Source organism: Paralichthys olivaceus, chromosome 17 (assembly GCF_024713975.1).
Source record: "Paralichthys olivaceus isolate ysfri-2021 chromosome 17, ASM2471397v2, whole genome shotgun sequence".
In the NCBI taxonomy this organism is placed as follows: domain Eukaryota; kingdom Metazoa; phylum Chordata; class Actinopteri; order Pleuronectiformes; family Paralichthyidae; genus Paralichthys; species Paralichthys olivaceus.
In genome coordinates, this window is record NC_091109.1 from 12,063,447 (window position 1) to 12,084,982 (window position 21,536).

At 41.0% G+C, this 21,536-nt stretch overlaps 1 protein-coding gene and 9 non-coding genes across 10 annotated transcripts; 2 read left to right on the top strand and 8 right to left on the bottom strand.

The window, feature by feature from the left end:
• The first annotated feature begins 23 nt into the window (after positions 1-23).
• On the top strand, positions 24-6,673 carry map3k8 (mitogen-activated protein kinase kinase kinase 8). Its single transcript, XM_020087252.2, has 8 exons — positions 24-339; positions 970-1,320; positions 1,466-1,633; positions 2,678-2,939; positions 3,626-3,732; positions 4,552-4,704; positions 5,567-5,813; positions 5,973-6,673. Exons 2-8 carry the CDS (start codon positions 985-987, stop codon positions 6,095-6,097), a joined length of 1,398 nt encoding a protein of 465 aa, XP_019942811.1. The 5' UTR covers positions 24-339; positions 970-984; the 3' UTR covers positions 6,098-6,673.
• trnaa-ugc (transfer RNA alanine (anticodon UGC)) lies at positions 4,840-4,911 on the top strand. Its single transcript has one exon. It is a non-coding gene; the product is annotated as a tRNA-Ala (tRNA).
• A 1,081-nt stretch (positions 6,674-7,754) lies between the features above and the next one.
• Positions 7,755-7,826, bottom strand: trnag-ucc (transfer RNA glycine (anticodon UCC)). Its single transcript has one exon. It is a non-coding gene; the product is annotated as a tRNA-Gly (tRNA).
• A 610-nt stretch (positions 7,827-8,436) lies between these two features.
• On the bottom strand, positions 8,437-8,508 carry trnag-ucc (transfer RNA glycine (anticodon UCC)). The gene has a single exon. It is a non-coding gene; the product is annotated as a tRNA-Gly (tRNA).
• A 550-nt stretch (positions 8,509-9,058) lies between these two features.
• Positions 9,059-9,140, bottom strand: trnas-aga (transfer RNA serine (anticodon AGA)). The gene has a single exon. It is a non-coding gene; the product is annotated as a tRNA-Ser (tRNA).
• A 113-nt stretch (positions 9,141-9,253) lies between these two features.
• Positions 9,254-9,335, bottom strand: trnas-aga (transfer RNA serine (anticodon AGA)). Its single transcript has one exon. It is a non-coding gene; the product is annotated as a tRNA-Ser (tRNA).
• A 119-nt stretch (positions 9,336-9,454) lies between these two features.
• On the bottom strand, positions 9,455-9,536 carry trnas-aga (transfer RNA serine (anticodon AGA)). The gene has a single exon. It is a non-coding gene; the product is annotated as a tRNA-Ser (tRNA).
• Positions 9,537-9,758: 222 nt separating this feature from the next.
• trnaa-ugc (transfer RNA alanine (anticodon UGC)) lies at positions 9,759-9,830 on the bottom strand. The gene has a single exon. It is a non-coding gene; the product is annotated as a tRNA-Ala (tRNA).
• A 559-nt stretch (positions 9,831-10,389) lies between these two features.
• On the bottom strand, positions 10,390-10,461 carry trnaa-ugc (transfer RNA alanine (anticodon UGC)). The gene has a single exon. It is a non-coding gene; the product is annotated as a tRNA-Ala (tRNA).
• Positions 10,462-12,963: 2,502 nt separating this feature from the next.
• Positions 12,964-13,045, bottom strand: trnas-aga (transfer RNA serine (anticodon AGA)). The gene has a single exon. It is a non-coding gene; the product is annotated as a tRNA-Ser (tRNA).
• Between the last annotated feature and the right edge of the window lie 8,491 nt (positions 13,046-21,536).

Consider the following 21,536-nt stretch of genomic DNA (forward strand, 5'->3'; position numbering starts at 1 on the left):
AACACAAAGCATGAAAACTAATTCTGTAGAAAAATAATCCCCACAATTCCATGGAAGGCGGAGCCCTGAGTTTCAGCCCTCGAGACACAGCAGATTTGTTTTCCTTCTGACTGAACAGAAGAAAACATGCGAAGGGGAAAACGAAAGATACAGAGTTAAGCTCTGGCACCTGACATACAGACTGCTCCTCCACCCACACGCTCACTGTCACCACTTCCTGTGTTTACTTCCCGCTCAACACAGTCAACCTCTCTCTCTTTCTCTCAGTCAGTGCTGGACACTGGATATGCTCAGTGCAGAGACGAGTCCTGTTGTGCTTCTGATTCAATGATAAAATTGGTAAGTACTGTTTCTGCTGGGTGTTTTTTAAAGCTGTATTATCTGTTGAATTCAAAAATGTAACCTGGATATGTCAGAGATTGGTTGCAGTATTTGTGCAGATTTCTTACTGTTTTCTAGAAGAACTTATTTTCAGATCCTGATAGAGACTTCAAACACAGTTGCTTAATTGTTCATTTTTAACATATGGTTTGGTTGCCAGAACTCCTATGAGTCCAATAAGTATTTGGCAGCTGTTTGTGATTTGCATGAAGCTATTTGTTTAACAAGCTAGATTCCAATTCATAGACTAATAAAGGGCAGTAAATATTTAATTGTGAATAATAAACATAGTTGGTGTTTTTACAGACATTAAATAGGGACAATATGTCCCGAGGGGCTTCCCAGCCTTACTGTGAAACTCCCTTCATCTGCTGGGAAAAAACTCCTGTAAGCCCCTCCCAGCTACATGTTCAGCCAGCTGAAGCACAGCTTCACTGCTGCAGTGTGTCTCTGTTTAGCCTGGGCACCACATGAACTTTTTAAAGTCATTAACAGACTTATAGGTGATGGGACTTGAGAGTCTGAATCAAACCAACTAAAATATGAGGTCTATACACTGATCTCCTGATGTTTCCTCTTAAATTGCAGAAGTGAAGCATCGAGATGGATTACAAATACGATGATGGGATAGAACTGTTGTTGGCTCACATGAACATCGAGGACATCATCAATGCTGCAGAGACTCTTTATCAGATCAAGGAGGAGCAAGCCGAAGAGGAAGAAGGCTTGTTTGAGGAGGAAAGTCTGTCCCAGGAGGAGATGGAGGACAATGAGGAGGTGCGGCACTCAGGGAGTGAGCATAAGGATTATACTGATGGGGTGGGTGGTGTTCGCCACGGGAAGGTGGCAGACCTCCTGTCCTTTGTCAACCTACTGTCCAACATGCAGCCGGCAGCCCTGCAGCACCTGCCCCAGGAGATGGGAGTCCTGCTGAATAAGGTGAGAAACAGTTATTCTCTCTTTTAACAGTGACTCTACAACACTGAGTGTGTGTAAGACAATAAGCCCATCACTTTCTTTTCATTTTGATATGCTCATTTTTTTATTGTATTCATATTGTATTCAATATGTGACCTCATTGCAGGACATGGCTATAAAAAAAGGCCGCTACCAGATCAACATGGACGTGCTCCTGTTCCCATGGAAATTGACCTACAAGAATCCCGGTCCGGGCCTTGTGCCCAAGGGCTCATTTGGGAAAGTCCACTTGGCCCAGGACACTGTCACCAGGAAGAGAATGGCTTGCAAACTGGTGAGTGTTACTGAGCAATGACTGGAATTCGGCCCACGCTCACGTCTCAGAACTCCAGTCCAGGGTGCGCCAAAATATTTCACCTGCCAAGTACTTGGTGTTCTCAGAGCTATTATTCCTGTGTTAGTACAATGACTCCTGATGTCAGCATGACATTTGGTTTATTTTCTCTTCAAGTAAAAGAGGAAGAGTGCTCTTACAAGAACCCTGTTTGTTGTAACAAAAGGCCAGAGATGAATGCAAGAAAGTAAATCCCCACAGCTCCTATAGTGTTCAAATAAAAGGTGTTTACATATTTGCCCCCATATGGAAAATATGAGCACAAGAGTAGTTTCCTTCCTGGTGTGGTGCTATCGTCAGAATACTATGTTGACTCAGTGCATTGTACACACTGTTACCAGAAGACTTACTGGCAATAGTTTACAGATGCGTGGTGGAGTTCAAATAGATTTCCTGCATATCAGACATGAGATAACAGCATTATCAGTTCATCATCAGTGAAAACTGTTTTCATTGTGTAACAAAAACACTCTTTTAATAGAAATTTGGAAACAGCATATTTGCTTCCCTGCCAAGAGTTAGATGAGTTAGAGTCTAACCTGACTTCCCGAAAGAAATACAATCTTATCAGCATTCCCTAAAAAAACAAATTGTTTTTACATTTCTGTTTGTGCATGGAAAAGAAAAGAGCTGCTTTAGGTTGTTAATTAGCCAGTAGCCAGTTTGTTTTTTAATCTTTGGACAGAGCCATCCCACCTATTTCCCCCTACGTTCAGTTATTTTTGCTAAGCTAATCATGCCCTTTAGTTTCACTAAAACCCCTCCATTGTCTGTATGCAAAATATAAAGCAATAGCCAGAGGCCTCTAGTATAACTTGGCTCATGTGAAACAAGTTAAACGAATCAAGTAGATATGACAGTGGTAATCTTCTCTGATCTGAACAGGGAAGCAAACAAGCGTTTCCCAAAATGAGGAACTATTCTTTTAAACAGAACCACACTTGTAATGTGAAATGCATTTACAACTCATCATCCACCCTGCAGATCCCCATGGAGTTCTTCAAAGCAGCCGACGTGGAGTTCCAGGCCCGGTTCCGACATGAGAACATCGCTGAGCTCTACGGTGCTCTGCTCTGGGACCAGAGCGTCCACCTGTTCATGGAGGCTGGCGAGGGCGGCTCAGTGCTGGAAAAGCTGGACAGCTGCGGGCCCATGAGGGAGTTCGAGATCATCTGGGTGACCAAGCAAGTCCTGCGAGGCCTGGAGTACCTGCACTCCCATAATGTCATTCACCATGACATCAAACGTAAGAGCAAGAGGAAAAAAGTGTGGTTATTCAGTGTCCACACCACAAACCCCAAAAAACCCTAAGTTATCTCATACTGACAATCTTACACACTGACTAACAGAGAATTATACACATTTCCTTTGACTACGGCTGTTCGGGTAAATGTTCAAAGGCAGCTAGGTCAGGCTGACAAAAAATGCTGTTGATGACTGAGATTACTAGAAGGCAGGGGGGCAGTAGGTGAGGTTTAGCTGGAGGTTAGATATGAGGTGGTTGGACCTCGGCAGCGCTGCAGGGATCAAAGCATACTCCATAGTCATCTGTCAGCCTCGTGTCCTCCAGGCTGTTAGCTGTCTGGAAATTCCAGCTTGCTTTTCGCTCTCCATCAGGGTTAAATGCAGGGTCCAGAGCAGCAAGTGACTTACGGCAAACGGCCAACATGGGCTTCTGACGTGGTGCTGTGGTTGTTAAGGTTTCCTGCCTACATGGTAATAAAGCCTCAGTGAGGGTTTCGAGCACAAGGATGAGCCTTTTCATGCACAATTATCAGTCAGATTGCATGCAAGAAGTCACCAATGAATGTGTATTACCTCGAATACCGATCTGCATTGCAAAGCATTAACACTGAACATACTGTACAACGCAGCTTGTGCTCTGCATCATCTGTTCCACAACTTATCTCATTTGTTTTCCTTTTTTTACAGCCAGTAACATTGTGCTGATGTCAGACAAGGCCGTGCTTGTGGACTTTGGCCTGACGGTGCAGATGACAGAAGAGATTTACATTCCCAGAGACCTGAGGGGAACAGAGGTGAGACAGTGAGCCAGAGAGTGTTAGCCTGTAATGAGAGGATAAACTGCTCAATACTTGTTTTTCTACTTTTGAACGTGTGTGTGTTCAGCACAAAGGGCAGCAGACTTGTCTCATGACTCAAGCCTGACTTCCCCTGGGATTTTGACAAATTAGTATCAAGACTTGTCAGCACTTCTCTTTCTCTTTTCCAAAGTGATTAAAAGAAATGCATTGATTGGAAGAGCAGCACAGTTGACTGGTGCTAATAGTAGCAGCTTACGCTTGGCATTCTCATTGCAGATGTTTTCATCGGTAGCACTTGGGAAAGTTTAAATCAATCCAAAGGATTCCAAGAGAGACTTCCCCATCACATATTTTCCCATGTTTTGACCTGTTAGTGTCTACATGACTATTTTTTTACATGCACCTCGGGCCTCTCATGGCTTGGCTTGTGGAAAGTCCCAGGGCAGAGACCCAGCAGTAATAAGAAGAGAGACAGAGCTACTACACTGGGCTGCTCAGGCTGACATTAATGTGGGACAGCAGGCTGGAATTTCCAGCAGCAAGAGAGAGAGGGAGAGAGAGATATGAACTCTGGTAGCATGTTTACTTTTCACACTCCAGAGGCCACCGCACCTGCATTAACCTTACTTTGACACACACAGCGAGGGTCGGAGGGTTAGTGTTTTGTTGCAACAGAAAATATTTAGATTTTGAAAAGAAGTTGTTTTCTCTCAGGGGGAGCCAATGAGAACAGTTACACACTTTTTCTTGCCATTGTGCTCCACGTTCCATTATATCTAACTCATGTAATGTTATTTTCCTTCTATCATTTAGATGTATATGAGTCCAGAGGTGGTTCTGTGTCGAGGACATAACACCAAGACAGACATCTACAGCCTGGGCACCACTATCATCCACATGCAGACTGGCAGCCCCCCCTGGGTTCGCAGATACCCACGGACTGCCTATCCATCCTACCTCTACATTGTGAGTACTGAGCAAGTCCTGAACACAATTGTTATTTGCAGCCTTAGATTGAAATTTGCCCAGCATTCAGATGTCGTCAGCCTTTCAATTGACAAGAGCTGCGATGTATCTATGGTCTATTTTCATAGGAATATAGGGGATGTAGCTCAGTGGTAGAGCGCATGCTTTGCATGTATGAGGCCCCGGGTTCAATCCCCGGCATCTCCAGGTTATTTTGTCAGAGGAGATTTAATAAAAATAGCATAGAGATCTAGCTCTTACCCACTGAAGTAGTACAGTACATAATAAGAATTTAACATTACACATGAGAAGCAGCTTTACAATACTGCATGCAACAACAACACTTACTAGAGCTTCAAAAACCACAAATACCTACCTTAATCACCATGTTTATTGCAAATTATCTAAATAACCTAATACAAGTTGTCAAACCGATTACCTGCAGACCTGTGCCAGCGTATTTAATGTTCACACACTAATGTGACACACTTTTCCATGACCTTATTTCAGGTCTTCCACAGTCTACATTTGCATGAGATTTAAAAAATAAAAAGGCGTGAACGGTCACATTGAGTGACTACGGTTCCTTATAGTCAGTCGCTACTTCTTTCTTTTAAAGGTTTTCCGTTACATGGGTACTTTGCATTCAAGAAGTCCCATTTCTTTTTTTGGTCCTTATCAGCTCTTTGCATTTCAACACTTACTCACTTCCTTGTGAAACCACTGTCATGGAGCAGTAATGTGACATGGTTAAGTCACACCTACAGACATCTGACTTGATTTACAAACTATGACGCACAAAAAAACAAATTCACAGCTGTTCTTTCATGCTGCAGTCTTCTAACACCTACTGTCTCCATAGATCCACAAGCAGGCGCCCCCTATGGAGGACATAGCAGAGGACTGCAGCCTGGCCATGCGCTCCTTCCTGCAGCGAGCCCTGGAAAGGAATCCTGCTCTGCGGAGCTCAGCATCAGAGCTGCTGAAGGACGAGGCCATCAACCCGCCCAGAGAGGATCAGCCACGCTGCTGGAGCCTTGACTCCGCAATGGAGGAAGCCACCCACACCATGCTACGGCAACAGAGCCAGCACCATGACACCACACAGGGTAAGGATCTGCTGAGCTCAACATGTTTGCAGTCAAAGACAGTGATGGATACACTGCCACCAGAAACAACAGACTATTACACTTGTTTGCAAGCATGAATACTAAGCAATAAATATGATCACACTACTTATAACGTACGTCTTTTTTCTTCTTCTGCAGAATTGTCTCTGTACTCTGAAGACTCAGCCCACATGAGAAGAAAGGGCTCCTTGTACATTGATCTGGGGGCCTTGTCAGGTTACTGTAAACTGGTGGCAGGGCCTCCCACATCAGAATATGGCTAACACGTTACTACACATTACTAAACTACTGCTCATAACAGACTGGATTTAAAAAACTAAGTGATAATAAGCCTTTTGCCTGCTTCAATAGTCTGATATACTCTTCACTGCTGGGAACTGATGGAATAGTTCAGACGACATGGCTCATTGGGGGAAAGAAAATGTTTACAAGAGTCGAGATGACTTGTAATTATTGGAACTGGCTGACTCTGAAATGAACTACACTGCAGGACAGTGTGACACCTATTAAATGAGATGGATTGTAAATAAATATACTGGTATAATTTCCTGCTCTACCCTATTGGATGTATGCATGTGCTTTATTTCGGTGTAGTAATTAACACAGGAATGAATTAAATATATGCAGTTTTTTCATGATGGTAAAATTGTAATCTGTTAAAGAAATGTGTGGACTAGGCAAACATGCATGACATTTAGTTCTTTAAGAACTTCTTCTTGTTTATTCCTGTGGAATATTAATGGAATCATCTTGCTATGCAAATGCATGTGCTATAAGATTTGTGTTTTTGAAATTACTCAAAATTGGAAAATGTGTCAATAAAGAACAGTAAAATTAAATTCCATCGTTGTCTGTGATGTTTCACTACTGTCAGAGTGTTGGTGTTAAATTAGATGATTCAGAAGGGATTTGCCGTATGGGAGATTGATACTGTATGTAATTGGAATATTTTTTTCTATCAGTATGATTACCATGGCGTGATTACCTCTACTTCCATCTAAATAACACACTGTCCTGACTATTGGACATGAAATGTCTTTAGCAAGCTGACAAAAACTATGTAAATGACACGTGTGCGTCACTATTTTCCTGGGTATCGGTATTGAGTTTGAAATTCTAGTATCGCGACAACCCTACACCTCACATGAAGTAAAACTGCTTGACTGATAATGTTCCGTCAACATATTGTACAGTATTTCAACAGGAAATAGCAAAAAAAAACGAAGTTATATTTCTTTGGAAGCTGCCTTGTGTGGGTTTTTCCTGGATTCCCCAGCTACCAGCACAAAGATGAGGTGAGGATAAAATTTTAATGAAGCTCTGCTACATTACTTTTAAATGTTATTAATTCGTCATGGGTAGTTGTATCTACTACTGATTTTGCATCAGGGAAACCCATATGCTCTAATTGTATGACGTGTTCCTCTCTTATCGATTCTTCCTCTCTCTAAATGCGTCACACGTGAGTGGGTGTTTGTGAGCTCGGCTGTAAACGGGGTTGCCTCTGAGTCTCACCAGCACTTACATGATTCACTGATTCACTAGTTTCCTGTTAACGTGGCAGACGACTGCTACCATCTGCTGGTAGCATCAAATACAACTCTCTCTTGCTCACTGGGTTAAGGCTGCTTGACAGAACAGGAACAATTTATGTGCTCAACTACAGGAATTTTAGGGACCGTACTTTCCAGTAATTTATAAGATGCTTCTAATGTTCAGTGTCTGTGTGATCTCAACATAAACTTTAGCTGCTCACGTGTGACAAAGTTGACTTCAGTCTAAAACCAGACATAGATGCCAAAGATTAGGCTTGGACCGGAGAATGCCAGCAGTGACGTAACAGCACCGTTTTAAGACTAAAATCGGAGATTTGCCATAACACTGTTGTATTTGACTGGATGCATAATTTAAAAAGTGCTTTGCGATGGCCGGGAATCGAACCCGGGTCAACTGCTTGGAAGGCAGCTATGCTCACCACTATACCACCATCGCTTTGGTGAGAGGAAAAAATGCTGCTGAATCGGGATTTTGTGCAAGACAAGGAATTTGGGAGGGGCAGAGGAGGAGTTCACAACTCTAAAAGTTGGACTGTAACACTTACAATTGCAAAAAATCCTACTGACGTGAAAAAAGCTTAAATTGACTGTATGTCTCTGGTATCGTATTCTTTACACCTCAGTTGTGACTGTTAGAGGAGAAATGTGTACATTTGTATTATTTTATCCTGCATAAAGACCATTGGGTTAATGGTCTGGCATTATTATGCTCAAAGAGACAGGTTGCTATGCGACAGTGTGTGAGGGGTGGGTATTGGTCATTTTTGAGAATCTAGTAAGCATTATAAGAAGTGACTTTAAATTTAGTGGCAGTAGTAATTTCTCAAAGTTCTCATGTACAGTGTCTGTGTGATCTCAACATTAATTTTAGCCGCTCACATGTGACAAAACCTGATAATGCTAATGGAAAGGTGACGTCAGACTATATCCACACAGAGATGCCGGAGATTGAGCGTGGACTGAAAAATGCCAAAATTATTTTTTTAGTTTTTAGACTAAATTCTGAGGTTTTGCCATAATGTAGGTATATATATTAAAAAGTAATTTGCGATGGCCGGGAATCGAACCCGGGTCAACTGCTTGGAAGGCAGCTATGCTCACCACTATACCACCATCGCTTCACATGACTACAAAAATGCTGCTGACTGAGCGGTTTGAGCAAGTTAAGAGATTTTGGAGAGTAGAAAGGTCATTACAACTGCTTTTTGTGTAGTTAACTATGACTTAACTACAGTCTGCACAGGCTGCCTAGTTTTTTCACAGGCAGCTTGATCTTTTCAGCCCAACCACACCCCAATTCCTGTTATCCTAATGACTCACACATTAACAGGGTGGGTCTATGACTTAAGCCAAATTCATGCTTCTGCGTCAAAGCTACACCACTGGTATGCATTCAGCCTACGCACGGGGCAACGCATTCATAGCTGTGCATAGGCGTGAGACAGTTGCGCTGCAATTACACTGCTGATACACTCGTGGCAATACCTTGATGCGTAGTCTGCTAAAACAATAGATACATTTATGCTCATCAGTACACCACAAAAAATAAAGTGTCTAAAAAAATAATGAGTAATGTCATCATGTGAACTGTTTGCAATGTTGTCCTTTTGATAATGGTAGATGTGGATCTAGTGCAGGATTAGGTGGATACATAGAAAAATAAAAATCCGTTGTCGGCAGGATTCGAACCTGCGCGGGGAGACCCCAATGGATTTCTAGTCCATCGCCTTAACCACTCGGCCACGACAACTGTGAAAATTATGATCGCTACTGTTGTCCAGTATCACGGACATGATATACCTGAGTTAAAATTCCAATTGTACAATTGTATTTTAAAAGCAGGTGGTCAGAAAAGGAGTTTTTCGTTGTCGGCAGGATTCGAACCTGCGCGGGGAGACCCCAATGGATTTCTAGTCCATCGCCTTAACCACTCGGCCACGACAACTGTACACAATGAGATCGCTACTGTTGTGCAGGATCACGGACATTATATACATATGAGTTAAAATTCCAATTGTACAGATGGATTGTAGACACAGACCATGACGCAATAAAAGAGTTTTTCGTTGTCGGCAGGATTCGAACCTGCGCGGGGAGACCCCAATGGATTTCTAGTCCATCGCCTTAACCACTCGGCCACGACAACCACATAACGGAGATGTGATTCTGTAAAAGCTCGAAAAACAGACATGAATGTCATCATTTTTACTAAGGAAAAGAAAATAGTTTAACCCTTGGAGCTCCTGTGCTGATTTTGATTTATCTTTTATATACCACAACACCATGTATATACTTTAACTTTGTTCAATTGAGTGCCAGATAGTACATAACACAATCACTACTGTTAAATTTCCAACATAATGTATACTGGAGATGCCGGGGATTGAACCCGGGGCCTCATACATGCAAAGCATGCGCTCTACCACTGAGCTACATCCCCTCAAAAAACCTATTCTGCATAATTGATTAACGAAGATATGTTAATTGAAAGGATGGCATCTGCAGAACATTACAGAAGAAGACACCGCAACCGACACAGCCATAGGTGAAAGAAGGGTCTGAGGAATTCAGTAGTGTAGAGATAATTGAGATATGCAAATTTTAATTTCCGCTGTTGGGTTTTAGAACCCTTCCCCCAAACTCGTTCCTGTGAATCATGTGAGGGATTTCCTGCTGTGGACGCGCATGAGCTCCTCCGGAGATTCCGCAGACTTTATACTTTGGGCCAGGCAGAAAAAGTCTTTAGAAACTTTGGAGGTTCTCCCTTGGACATTTTTGTTCACACATACACCTCTTCCAGAGAAACGCCAGAGATCAGTGCCTCTCTGAAAACAGCTATAGAGACTAAACAGGCATTTTCTGAGAGATGTGGAAATGAAACTGGCACCAGTCTCCCTATTTCAAGTCTGTGAACAATCAAGCTTATTTTGAGGCTGGTAAAAAAGTTGCAGAGTGTAACTTTAAGCGAACGTACAGCTGCATTAGTGTCAACAAAAGGCTGGAGATGCCGGGGATTGAACCCGGGGCCTCATACATGCAAAGCATGCGCTCTACCACTGAGCTACATCCCCACGTTGCTCCCTGCCCCACAAACAGCAAGTTTAAACTACACATATGGAAAAGGAGTTCAAAGATCAAATGTAACTGGATGATCACTATGAGGGCCAGAAATGACTCAAGCATAAATGTATAAATAAATGTTGAAATAAATAAATAATGTCTGTTCTGTGTCATATGCAAATTGAGTAAGGGCGGTCCTGACCTCAGTCATGAGCAGGATTAGTCACAGGAGTGTGATGATCCAGTTCTACTACTTCTGCCTGTCACTGCTGACTGTTGTGCAGTTGTTGATGTTTGCAGTTTATTAGGTGCCTGTATAATTTAATTTAATCTAATAAATAATAATAGAGGTCTTCTTCATATTAAACACATGTTTATCATGTTGACAGTGTGTGAATGTACTTAAGTCATTTCTGGTCCTCCATAGATCACACCTGAGTCTATATTGTAAACTTATAACAACATTTTCATCTTAAGGTAGGAAAATCTGCAAGAAGGTCCTGAGCTTGTGAAAAGAGTACAATAGAGTAAAATAGTACAGTATCTGCTTTACTGAGAACACATGTCATCATGCTGTTTACAATATCTGCAGTCTGCTACTACTCCTGAAGGAAAATACATGAGCCAGGGTTATGTTCCAACGTTTCCTCTGACAGGATATGAAGGCAGTAAGAAAAAGGCCACCAGATGGCAGTAGTTCACAATAACATAGGTGGGTGAGGCAAGGAATGTACAGTCACTTTGCAAAATTCAACTTCACCATGAGTTTCCACTAATCCTACACACTGAACCTTAGAACAGAATGTTATCTACGAATCTGTTTTTACATGCATCTATAAAGTCCGGATTAACAACCTGGTCTCATAGAAATGCACTGGTCATATAATATTCTGACATTAGCTGTGTGAGATCTTCACAATGTCACGTATCACACGATCTCATATGATTCAGAATCATTTCCTGATTAATAAGCTATAGATTATCAGTCTCTTATTTGTAGAAACATCCTCTTACCTGTGTAAGAGCAGTTGACTTTAATGACTTCTACATCCTCATGATCTCCTGCACAAGCATTCCATATCCTGACAGTTCTGCATAAATAAAGAGAATCAAACTGAAGTAAATGTAAAAAAAAAAAAAAACAGATCTCTGTACAAAACACATACACAATATTTGCAATTCCACTTAAAACCATGTTGGTAATCTGAAACAAATAATATTCACCCCTTAGCTCAGTGTGTCCATATATAAACGCTGTATGTGTATTTGAAGACAAACAGACGAGATGATCTGCTAATAAATGTAGTACTTCTCTTTCCTCCTGTCTGGAAGTATAATCTTCAGTTATGAGAACTTTTGGAAAAGGCGCTGAATTAGTTGAAGTCTTATCTCTTTCCCGCGAAGTGAACTGAGACCAGAGGCCGATCAGCGGCTAATGTTCGCGGCTAAACCTAGCTAACCACGTTGGCTAGCTGCCGCCATGGAGAGCGACAACCTGCTAGCATTAGCTCCCTGACCTCTCTCTGCACCGTGCTCACCTGTGGAGCAGCTCCGGCTCTTGTCCGCTCGTCACACGGGCTCCAGACTCCCCCTCCTTGTTTTCGGTTGTAATCTTATTTACTCACTGGCTTGTTTATCCGCGTATTTACTCGCTGCATCGTCTTTTTAAACGAACTGCGCGTTTGTGCGCAGATCCGCACGAGGGGCACGTTCCGGCTTGTTCTGCACGGGATTTGAATTGATGTGACGTCAGGTTTTTGATTTATCGCCGTCTAGTGGTCACATGGTGTAATGACACGTCAGTTCACTGGGTGGTTATCTGTTCACTTTTCACAGTAAAGACTAAGATCCTCATATGTGATGCATATTATTAATAACAACTCCATATTTGCACAAATTAAATACATTTTTGCATAAATGTGAAATCATCTATACATATACATATACTTTTAGTTTGTAAATAACCTAAACCCTCTCCAAATAATTGAAATGCATCTTTCATTTTTAATCACAGATTAATTATACATTCATTTTATACATTTTGATTGGTCATATAAGGACAAGCACATGTGTGAATAGCAGTGCACATGTTGGCTCAGTTCCATGTAGCTGCTGCAGACTCAGGGTCTTGGTATGGTTTATTTATTTATTTATTTGATAGGGACAGAGCATGTTAATGACCATCAGTGTATAAAAGACTACAAGTAAACATGCTGGATTCTGGCAAAAATGCTGATTTACATTTGTAGTCCCTAGTCAGGTAACAAACAAAGACAGATGCATCATAAGCAACAACATACCATCTTTACTGGTGGTTCTGTAAACTTCATACAGACTGTGCATGTGCTCATTAGTAATATCCATGTTCTTGTTGAGATGACAGGGTATCAAACCTTCAAATTTGAGTTAGCATCTCACCATCATGTCTAGTATTTGCTGTACAGGTTGTTTAATTGTGGATTGGGATTCTGTGGATTGTACACACTCTGACCATCAGTGAGAAAAGGGTCAGTCGTTGTCGGCAGGATTCGAACCTGCGCGGGGAGACCCCAATGGATTTCTAGTCCATCGCCTTAACCACTCGGCCACGACAACTATATTTGTGTACTTTTGTCTGTGTTATATCCAAACACGGGCTTAGTAAAGAACTCCCTGAAAGATGTGTAGACTGCAAATAACCCAGCAGTCTGTGAAATTAGCAAACAACCTAAATAATTAACCTGTTACCATCGCCACTTAGAACTTTAGTGCATAGTAAAAGGCCAAATTTATTCATTATACACACTTTGATGTGTCACAGAAGGAAAAACACCTGTAATTTGCACTGGACATGTTGATTCAACTCCATGTGTGAATGCAGCAGTCACTCTGTCATTACTAGCACACTTGAATAGAACTATTAGTATGACCTACCATGACTAAAGTCAAAGAGCTTCATTCACAGACCGTTCTTAAGAGGAGATTTATTCTTGAAACCTACTTACGCACTTTTTATGGAAATTCTGACATTCCCCAATGTTTACTTATCTGGGATCTGTTCTTATGTAAGAACAGAGCAAACACACACACACTCGACTACTGACAAGTGCGTGCAGAAATTAATATTATTGTGTTTATTTAAATTCTACATTTGCACATTATTGTAGGATTTAAATTACCATAATATTTATAATGTTTTTTGTATGTTGTTTCTTATAACTCACTATCAATATTTGTATTCATTCATGGACATCTTGGAAAGGAGAACATTTATTCAAGAAAAGAATCATCCATCTTTACGTTTACTTTAAGATCACGTCATGAATCTGACGTAGAGTTTAATAAGAACTTATTTAAGACAAAACCGAAAAAGATGTTGATGAATGAGTATCCAGAGGAAATGTGTGTATCTTGTTCATGTTTTTTGTTCATTGGGCAGAAGCAGGATGGCTCCGCTGTCTATGAGGTAGTTCCTCAGTGTTACACAACCTGTCCCTCCACAAGATGTTCGAGCTCCAGTGTGTGTCGGCTCGCTGCAGAGATCCAGCTGTTGGTAAGACTACTGTTGTTTTTCCACAGAGGAATTTGACTGAATATTTCCAGCATCTCAATGACAGAGGGATCGAGGGCCTGAGGTGGAGGCCTTCCAACCGAATGTAACTGACATCATCATCTTCCCCTCCACCCAGTCTCTCACATGGGGCCAAAAATCAGAAAATGTATTTTTTCTCCTTCATGGCTAGCATGTTGCTCTGTTAAGGAGAAGGAGATGTTTTTTTAACTGCCTGCAGAGTCAGAGTAACATCTGGCACAGATCAAATGAAGAAAACCAAGGACAGAGTTTTTTTCTGGATTGAAAACTCCCAAAAAAAAAAAAAACCCCACTAGAAATGACATTGCAAATTGATTTGCACAGTTTTGGCAGCGCGGACTGAAAAAAACATTACCTCACTTTGGGAAAGTACGCCCAGATGAGCAACGCGAACGCCTGGTCAGCTGAGAAACTTTACATAAACACACCGCGTGGGTACTGAGAGCAGCACTCCTGAAAGATCAGAATGTGGTCCTGCACAGTCAGCGGCTGTTTTGTAAGAACCTTTTGTTTCTCCGCCTCACTAAATATGTAAATTACCAAATGGCAACAGATAGGAAACCTCTGTCTTTAATTATTCAGTGTGGCTAACAGTGGGCCGCAGATAGTACTGGGCCTCCCAGCCATTCACCATTGGCTTAACCGTGAATTATGGATGAACTGGGGAGACCTTATCGTGGCAGCAGAGTCTGTTTAGAGAGATATAAAACTCAGGTTTGTCCTGTCAAAACAACATATCTCAACCTTATATACATAATCTGCAAACTCAAATACAGTTCCCTCTGCTGAGTTTTACTGTTGCTCTTCTACACGTCTGCTGCAGTTTCAGTACATACAATTTCCCCATAAAGAAAATATTGTGGTTTCCCGACACTATAAGTAATAGTTTGGTAAATGAACGAGCACGGCTCTTATTCCCAAACGACTTACATCCTCCCATAACCACATAAGAGCTCCAGTCTGGAAAAAGGAAAATCTCATGTTATTGCGTTTGTGTCATGTGGTGCTGCAATCTTCCATTTCTCATCGCTGAGGTCTTATTTCATGAAGTAAAGACAGTTTTACCGGTTTAACCTGCATGATCAAACACTTTGATGCTTATTTTAAACATTTATGTTGTAATTTTCAATATTCACATTCAAATAAAACCACACTTTTATTTGTATGTGGTAATGCTCAGTATTAATTTAAGATACAGACAAAACATTCAATAAACTCAAACTCAGCTCATTAATTTACTTGCTAATTTTTAAAAATCATATTCTGACTTTTTAATCAACATATATTATCATGATTTTAGCTTTAAGCTTTTATTTAAGCAGCTCTTTCAGCCTTGATATTTTATAATGCCACTTTTTATCACACTGGGTTGATCTGCCACAAACAGGGCTGTTGATTTTGTCAGAATTATATCATCTTCCCTGTTGATTGAAAAATATTGGAAAATATAAAACAACAAGAAATAAATCAGATTTGAGTAAAGGAAAATTAAAATTGAAATTGAAAGTATGCATTATATTATATAAGACAGCAGAATTTAACAGCATTTTATTAAAAATAAGATTATTTAAAAATTACATCGAATTATTTCACAAATTCATGGGAATATTTGATGAAATGTTGTCATTATAGGATCTTTTTTTTCCCGCTGTATTCATTTAATATTGACTTTGTGTCGCCGTCTTCTAGAAATGCTGCAGGTTTGAACCCAGCATCTGCACAATAGAGATCGGGGCATGGGCATCAAGGTCCCTATCAGCTGTCAATCATGACAGTGTGGTAAGAGCTACCTAAAACGACAGGAACCATCTCTGAGAAAAATTAGTTAGATGTGTATTTTCACTTTTTTGTTTGGTCCATTTTCCATCTGCTAACACAGAGGAGGTGGGGTTCATGGCTTAAACTGCCACCAGCCACCAGGGGGCATTCAAGATGCTTTGGCCTCATTATGGGGAGCTGTCATGTCCTCTTTATATACAATCTACAGTCTTGAATTATCCGGCCGTCTGTCTGCTTGATGTCCAGCAGAGAATGTTGTTGACTGCCCCCTGCCACATTCTACAACTCACGGCCCACTCACACCTACACTCTGCAACACTGGCACTGAACTAATCCAAAGGAATCCTTCATACCAGTGTTTATAATGTATCTGCAGCATGTACAGTAGACTACTGTTGATGTGTCACGTGTTCATGTGGGTTGTGCACTGGATACGGAGCCACGCTGACCACAAGCATACTCCTCCTGTTGTATGGTCATTAGACTTGGACTCAACTTCTTTCCACATAACTGGCCAATGACTGGTTTGACAGTCTGAGCCGTCCTCAGGTTGATCATATGATCTATCCCTGTCTGTAGCTGCAGCACTCAGGAGACAACTCACATGAAGCCACGATGCTCAGAAAACCTCTGACCCCGTTAAATTAACTTCTAACTACTGCAAGACTCAAATATTGTCTGAGTCTGGCTGTAAAATGTTAGTTGAGTTGCAAAACAAAGTTACCATGACAACCATGTGCTCCTCCAGTATAGTGTTAGCCAGTGAAACATACCAGTCAGGTTATCATGACTGGTATCCCCAATAAAATTTTTTACTCAGACCAAGAGATACAGCATTTATTCAACATTTTCTTTGAGAATAATTTTTGTAATAATTTTTGGATCTTGAGGAAAAAATCAGACATGTGAGTGTATGTAACTTGGAGCAGATCCAAATAGAAAATCAGGATCTACTGAGTGCCAGTTTAGTTATATATACATTAAAAATGCACAAAGTCATAATTTCTTAATGAAAAACAAAGAGTTGAGTTATCAAAGAAATAAATTGATGAATAACTGCCCATTAAACGTGTTTGTCATTCAATTATGTAAATGCATAAATAAAAAAATGCACATGACAATTCTATTTCAGCTTATTTCATTGCAGCATTTTATATTTCACAGTAGCTGAGATTGGCTTCAGTTTCCCCCTGCGACCATTAGACTGCAAGCTGGATGTTAAGTGATGGCAGCAGTTAAAGGGCACCACAAGTCTATGAAACTCTGACATGTATTACCACATACGGCTTCTAATTATTCATTTATAGTATACAGTAACTGTTGCTATGTGTCTGCCCAGGAAAAAACGAGTCTCATGCCAACAGAATGTTTAACATTCATTACAGGCAGAGTGAAAAGCTGAAGAAATGCCAGCTGGTCACACAAAAGTGGAAAGAGCAGCTCCCCAACTGGCATGTGTGGTGACAGAGAGAAGAACGAGGAGAAGATGGACGGATGGATTGAAGAGGAGGTGGGAAGTATTGCCCCTAAATCCCCCTGATAGCAGGAGTGGACGGGGTTGAGATGATTGCGGTGTTTGGACCACCCTGGATCTGGCAACCCATCAGACACAGAGTCAGCATCAGGGAGGCATGGCCGCCGCTGTGTTGCTGACAAGATCTGACAGTGACAGAGCAGCTGCGGAGCCACAGTGGTTGGATTTGTGTGGACCGCTGCCTGTTTGACAAAATACACACACATACACGCGCCACACACACTTTTCTCTCTGTAGTTGTGAGGACACTCATTGGCTCAACGCGTTCCCTAGCCCCCAAAACGTCCTCACAACATCAAGATGTCCTCAGAATGATGGTATTGAACCAAAATATGGCCCTATGAACTGTGGTCCACATTTATGATTTTTTCAGTGATGTATGATAAAGAATAGATTGTTGTGCCCATAAGGACAAACACATGCCAGTGAAAATGGTGGAGCGGAGACTAAAACTGGTGCAGCCCTACAAGGTTTCCTAAACTGAAGAAAGAAAATCCACATTTGCATATTCCTCTAGTCAATTGCCAGGTTTCAGTTAGAGGCCTCTCCTTGAATCACCAGGGCGTTTGTATAGTCTCATGTATTTAAGGTTATCATAGATATATGGATGTCAACATGTACTATATGTTGGCCAATGATCAATAGTAAATTGTAATTATATTTTTTATGGAATGTTCATAGACACTGTCTCTTTTCCTCTCTGGGGCATAGTGCAACAGGCTGTTGTGTTTGGGAAGTGTGAGAGCTTGGCGAAGGTCAAAGCCTTCACTCCCTAGACATCACAGATATGAGACTGCATAAGCAGGCAATACTGTCTCCATAACTAGAAAAAATATATGTATGTATTATATATATAATGTAATATGAGATATTTGTATTCTTCAATTTTTGCATCTCTGGCTCGTAAGAACGTGGGCTCGGGCAGGGATTTTACTGGGAAGACTGGCAGGAAAAGTTCTGGAGTATGGCTGGAGCAACTGACTCAGACATTTGCATTCCCACATAAAACACATGAGGGAAATGTCTTGTGCTGGGCAGGGAGCGCAGAGCAGGTTTATTTGGGGTTTTTTGCAAAAAAAAAAAAATGGAAATGAAGTCGATGAGAGCAGCAAGACTGAACAAACTACAACCATAACATTGAACTGAAAGATACTACAACAGGAAGGTCCAGTTTATTTCTCTGTAGGTTAACATACTTGTTGTGTACTCTCACATTAGACTGAAACATTTTATATTGTATGATAAGTCTAGCTTTAAATTAACATCCCAGCATGCCAGGACTTAGATTGTTTGCTTCTGATTGGGTCAGAGCAAAAATAAGAACTCCTCCCTAACAGCTAACATGAGCACAATGTCAGAATGAATAACAGAAATGATTATCAGTCTGATACACACCCACTCATTGTATTGTTGTATAACTCTAACCCCTGCATGCCCAAAAGAGAAGAAACCTACCCCAGGAAAATGTTACAAAAGAGAAAAGGCCTCACTTTAGATAATTGTGTAATCTCAAGTTTGATTCTCACAACTATAGAAAAACCAGACAACCCACATACACACACTGATTGCATCATCGGCTCAGACAGCCGTCTCTCACTTGTGTTTCCCCCCCTCTTTTCCTGTTCTCCCCTCCGTTCCTCCATGTTTTCTCTCGTCCTCAATCTCTTGCGTGCAAACACTTCCATCAAACACAAGTCTGACTTGCACCCAACAAGCACATTGTTTTCTCTTCTCTCCCTCTAATCTGCACAGCCCGCTGAGCTGCTGCATTATTTATATGTTTGTCATTATTCTTGCGTTGAGCTGCAGGAACACGTGCTCTCCCAAATATTGTACATTTTTCCATGTGACTTGGCGCTGGCAGGAGAAATCTGAGAGGTGTGGTTAGATGGATACTGATATACTGTGGCGTGTCTGAAGGGTCACAAGTGCTGCAAAGGTTGTGTATGATGCACACACAGTTAATTCATGCCATACATCCATTTGCTTTAGATCAGACTTAAAGTTTATGCAGCTGCATCACATTAAGTCCCCAAAAATGCTGTTAAAAGACAAAAAGCAGCTCGTTCTTTTGTTTGTTTGTTTGTGGTTTTCATCCAACCTGGGCTGTATTGAAATGTATGAACTGCTGAAAGATATGACTATGTTACCTGCAGAAAGGCCCATGATTATCCACGAACCGCACCTCATTGAAAGTTATGTCATGCTCCCGGACCTGAGTCCAAACTGTCTCATGTAATTTGTTGTTATTTTACAGTAATCAGCAGCAGATGTGAATATCTTATTGGTTGGCCTCAGCACAGGTCCCGGTAATCTTAGAAAAACACAACCTGGGGGAAAAAAACGGACATATATTTGCTTTATTTCAATAGCATATGATGCTTTCACCTGTTTTTCATTTCTACACCCACGAAAAGACAGCAGCCTGAGAACACCATATGTGCGAGGTCACATGGTGTTGTTCATGAAAATAGAAAATTCTTCTGTGAGACAGATAGATAAATAGATAGATAGATAGATAGATGTTTTAAACACAAGCAAATGAATGCATTGAACAAAATATATAGGCTTATGTATGTATAAATACATATATACATACATACATACTTGCATACCTGCATACAAACGATTAAATATCCTACTAGAAAAATACCCAAATCAAAAAAAGTGCTTGGGTCTAGCATTGACTTTGTCTTATCTTCTGCTGACACAGTAAGCTTAAACATTTTCTACAGTGCAGCACCGTCTCCCAGACAGACAGAGCTGTTACCCAAGGCTGCTGAAAGCATGCACTGTAATTAGACAGGATTTAATATGTGGGAGAAATTTATGGGGTCAGTCTGGAATTAAATGTTACAGGATCACATCCATTCTGTGATAGGTCAACACACGTACGCACACACACACACACACACACACACACACACACACACACACACACACACACACACACACACACACACACACACACACACACACACAAACCCTTCCCCTGGAGACACCCCTGTAACACAGCAATTCTCTTTATAACGTTCAAAAGGATATCATACATGTTACAAGTGATGTAGGACTTCTTATTTATCTGATGTATCTATCTATCTATATCTCTATCTATCTATCTATATCTCTCTATATCTCTATCTATCTATCTATCTCTATCTATCTATATCTATCTATATCTCTATCTATCTATCTATATCTATCTATATCTCTATCTATCTATCTATATCTCTCTATATCTCTATATATCTCTCTCTATACAGTGTATATATATATGTATTTAGATTACACATAGGGTCCCTTTTTAAAGCACAAGTGGAGTTCTATATACCACCTTCAGCACATGTTGTAATGGTTTAAAACACATTAATTCGTCAAGACCTCGAATGATCTTGTCAGCTTACATCCAATAGTTTCTCCTCGGGGTGCGCAGACCCCTGGTAAGAGAATGGTAAATGACAGCTGTGGGAAACTAAACTCAGAAAATGTAGTTTTCTATTTTTTCCTTCTAAAACCTCATGCGGCCTTCACCCTGCGTGTGGGACAAAGTTCAAACCCGAGCAGAGTGCTGTGCAATCAAAGCGATTCTGCTGTCCAAAATTACACTCATTAAAGTACCTTGTCGGCCCTGAATAACATCTCATTTAGCCATCTTGGCCCTGCACTGTAATTAAAACACAAGTAATAGATTGCAGTGGGTGAGGATTCTCAAGCACTTTAATGGTGCATTGTTGACAAGACTGCAATTTTCAGCAGGCGAATTTTCTCTCAGGTCATTTCCTGCTGTGGTGGACTCCATCATTAGGCACATGGACGATGATGATGATGATGATGAATGCTTTTCCACAACTTTTTTCTCTCATGTCTATTTCTCTCAGATGGCCATTATGAGCACTTACTGGCACGCACCACATCTTTCTCATCAACGTAAACAAATGGAGTTGCAACCCATAACTGCAAAATACAATTAAAAGTAAAGACGGGAAACATTTTCAGCCGTGCAGAATAAAATAGACTTCAATCCAGTCTCGTCCAGCGATATACAGAACAATGGAATAAAAGAGGTCTTGTTAGTGTTGCCTTTGCTGCCAGAGTACACTGTTAGTTTGACCTCATTACTGGGGTTTTTCCTCGCCACAGACGACGAGCAGCACGGTTAAATGCCCTCTACAGACACGACAACCCCCTGCCAAGAATGCACA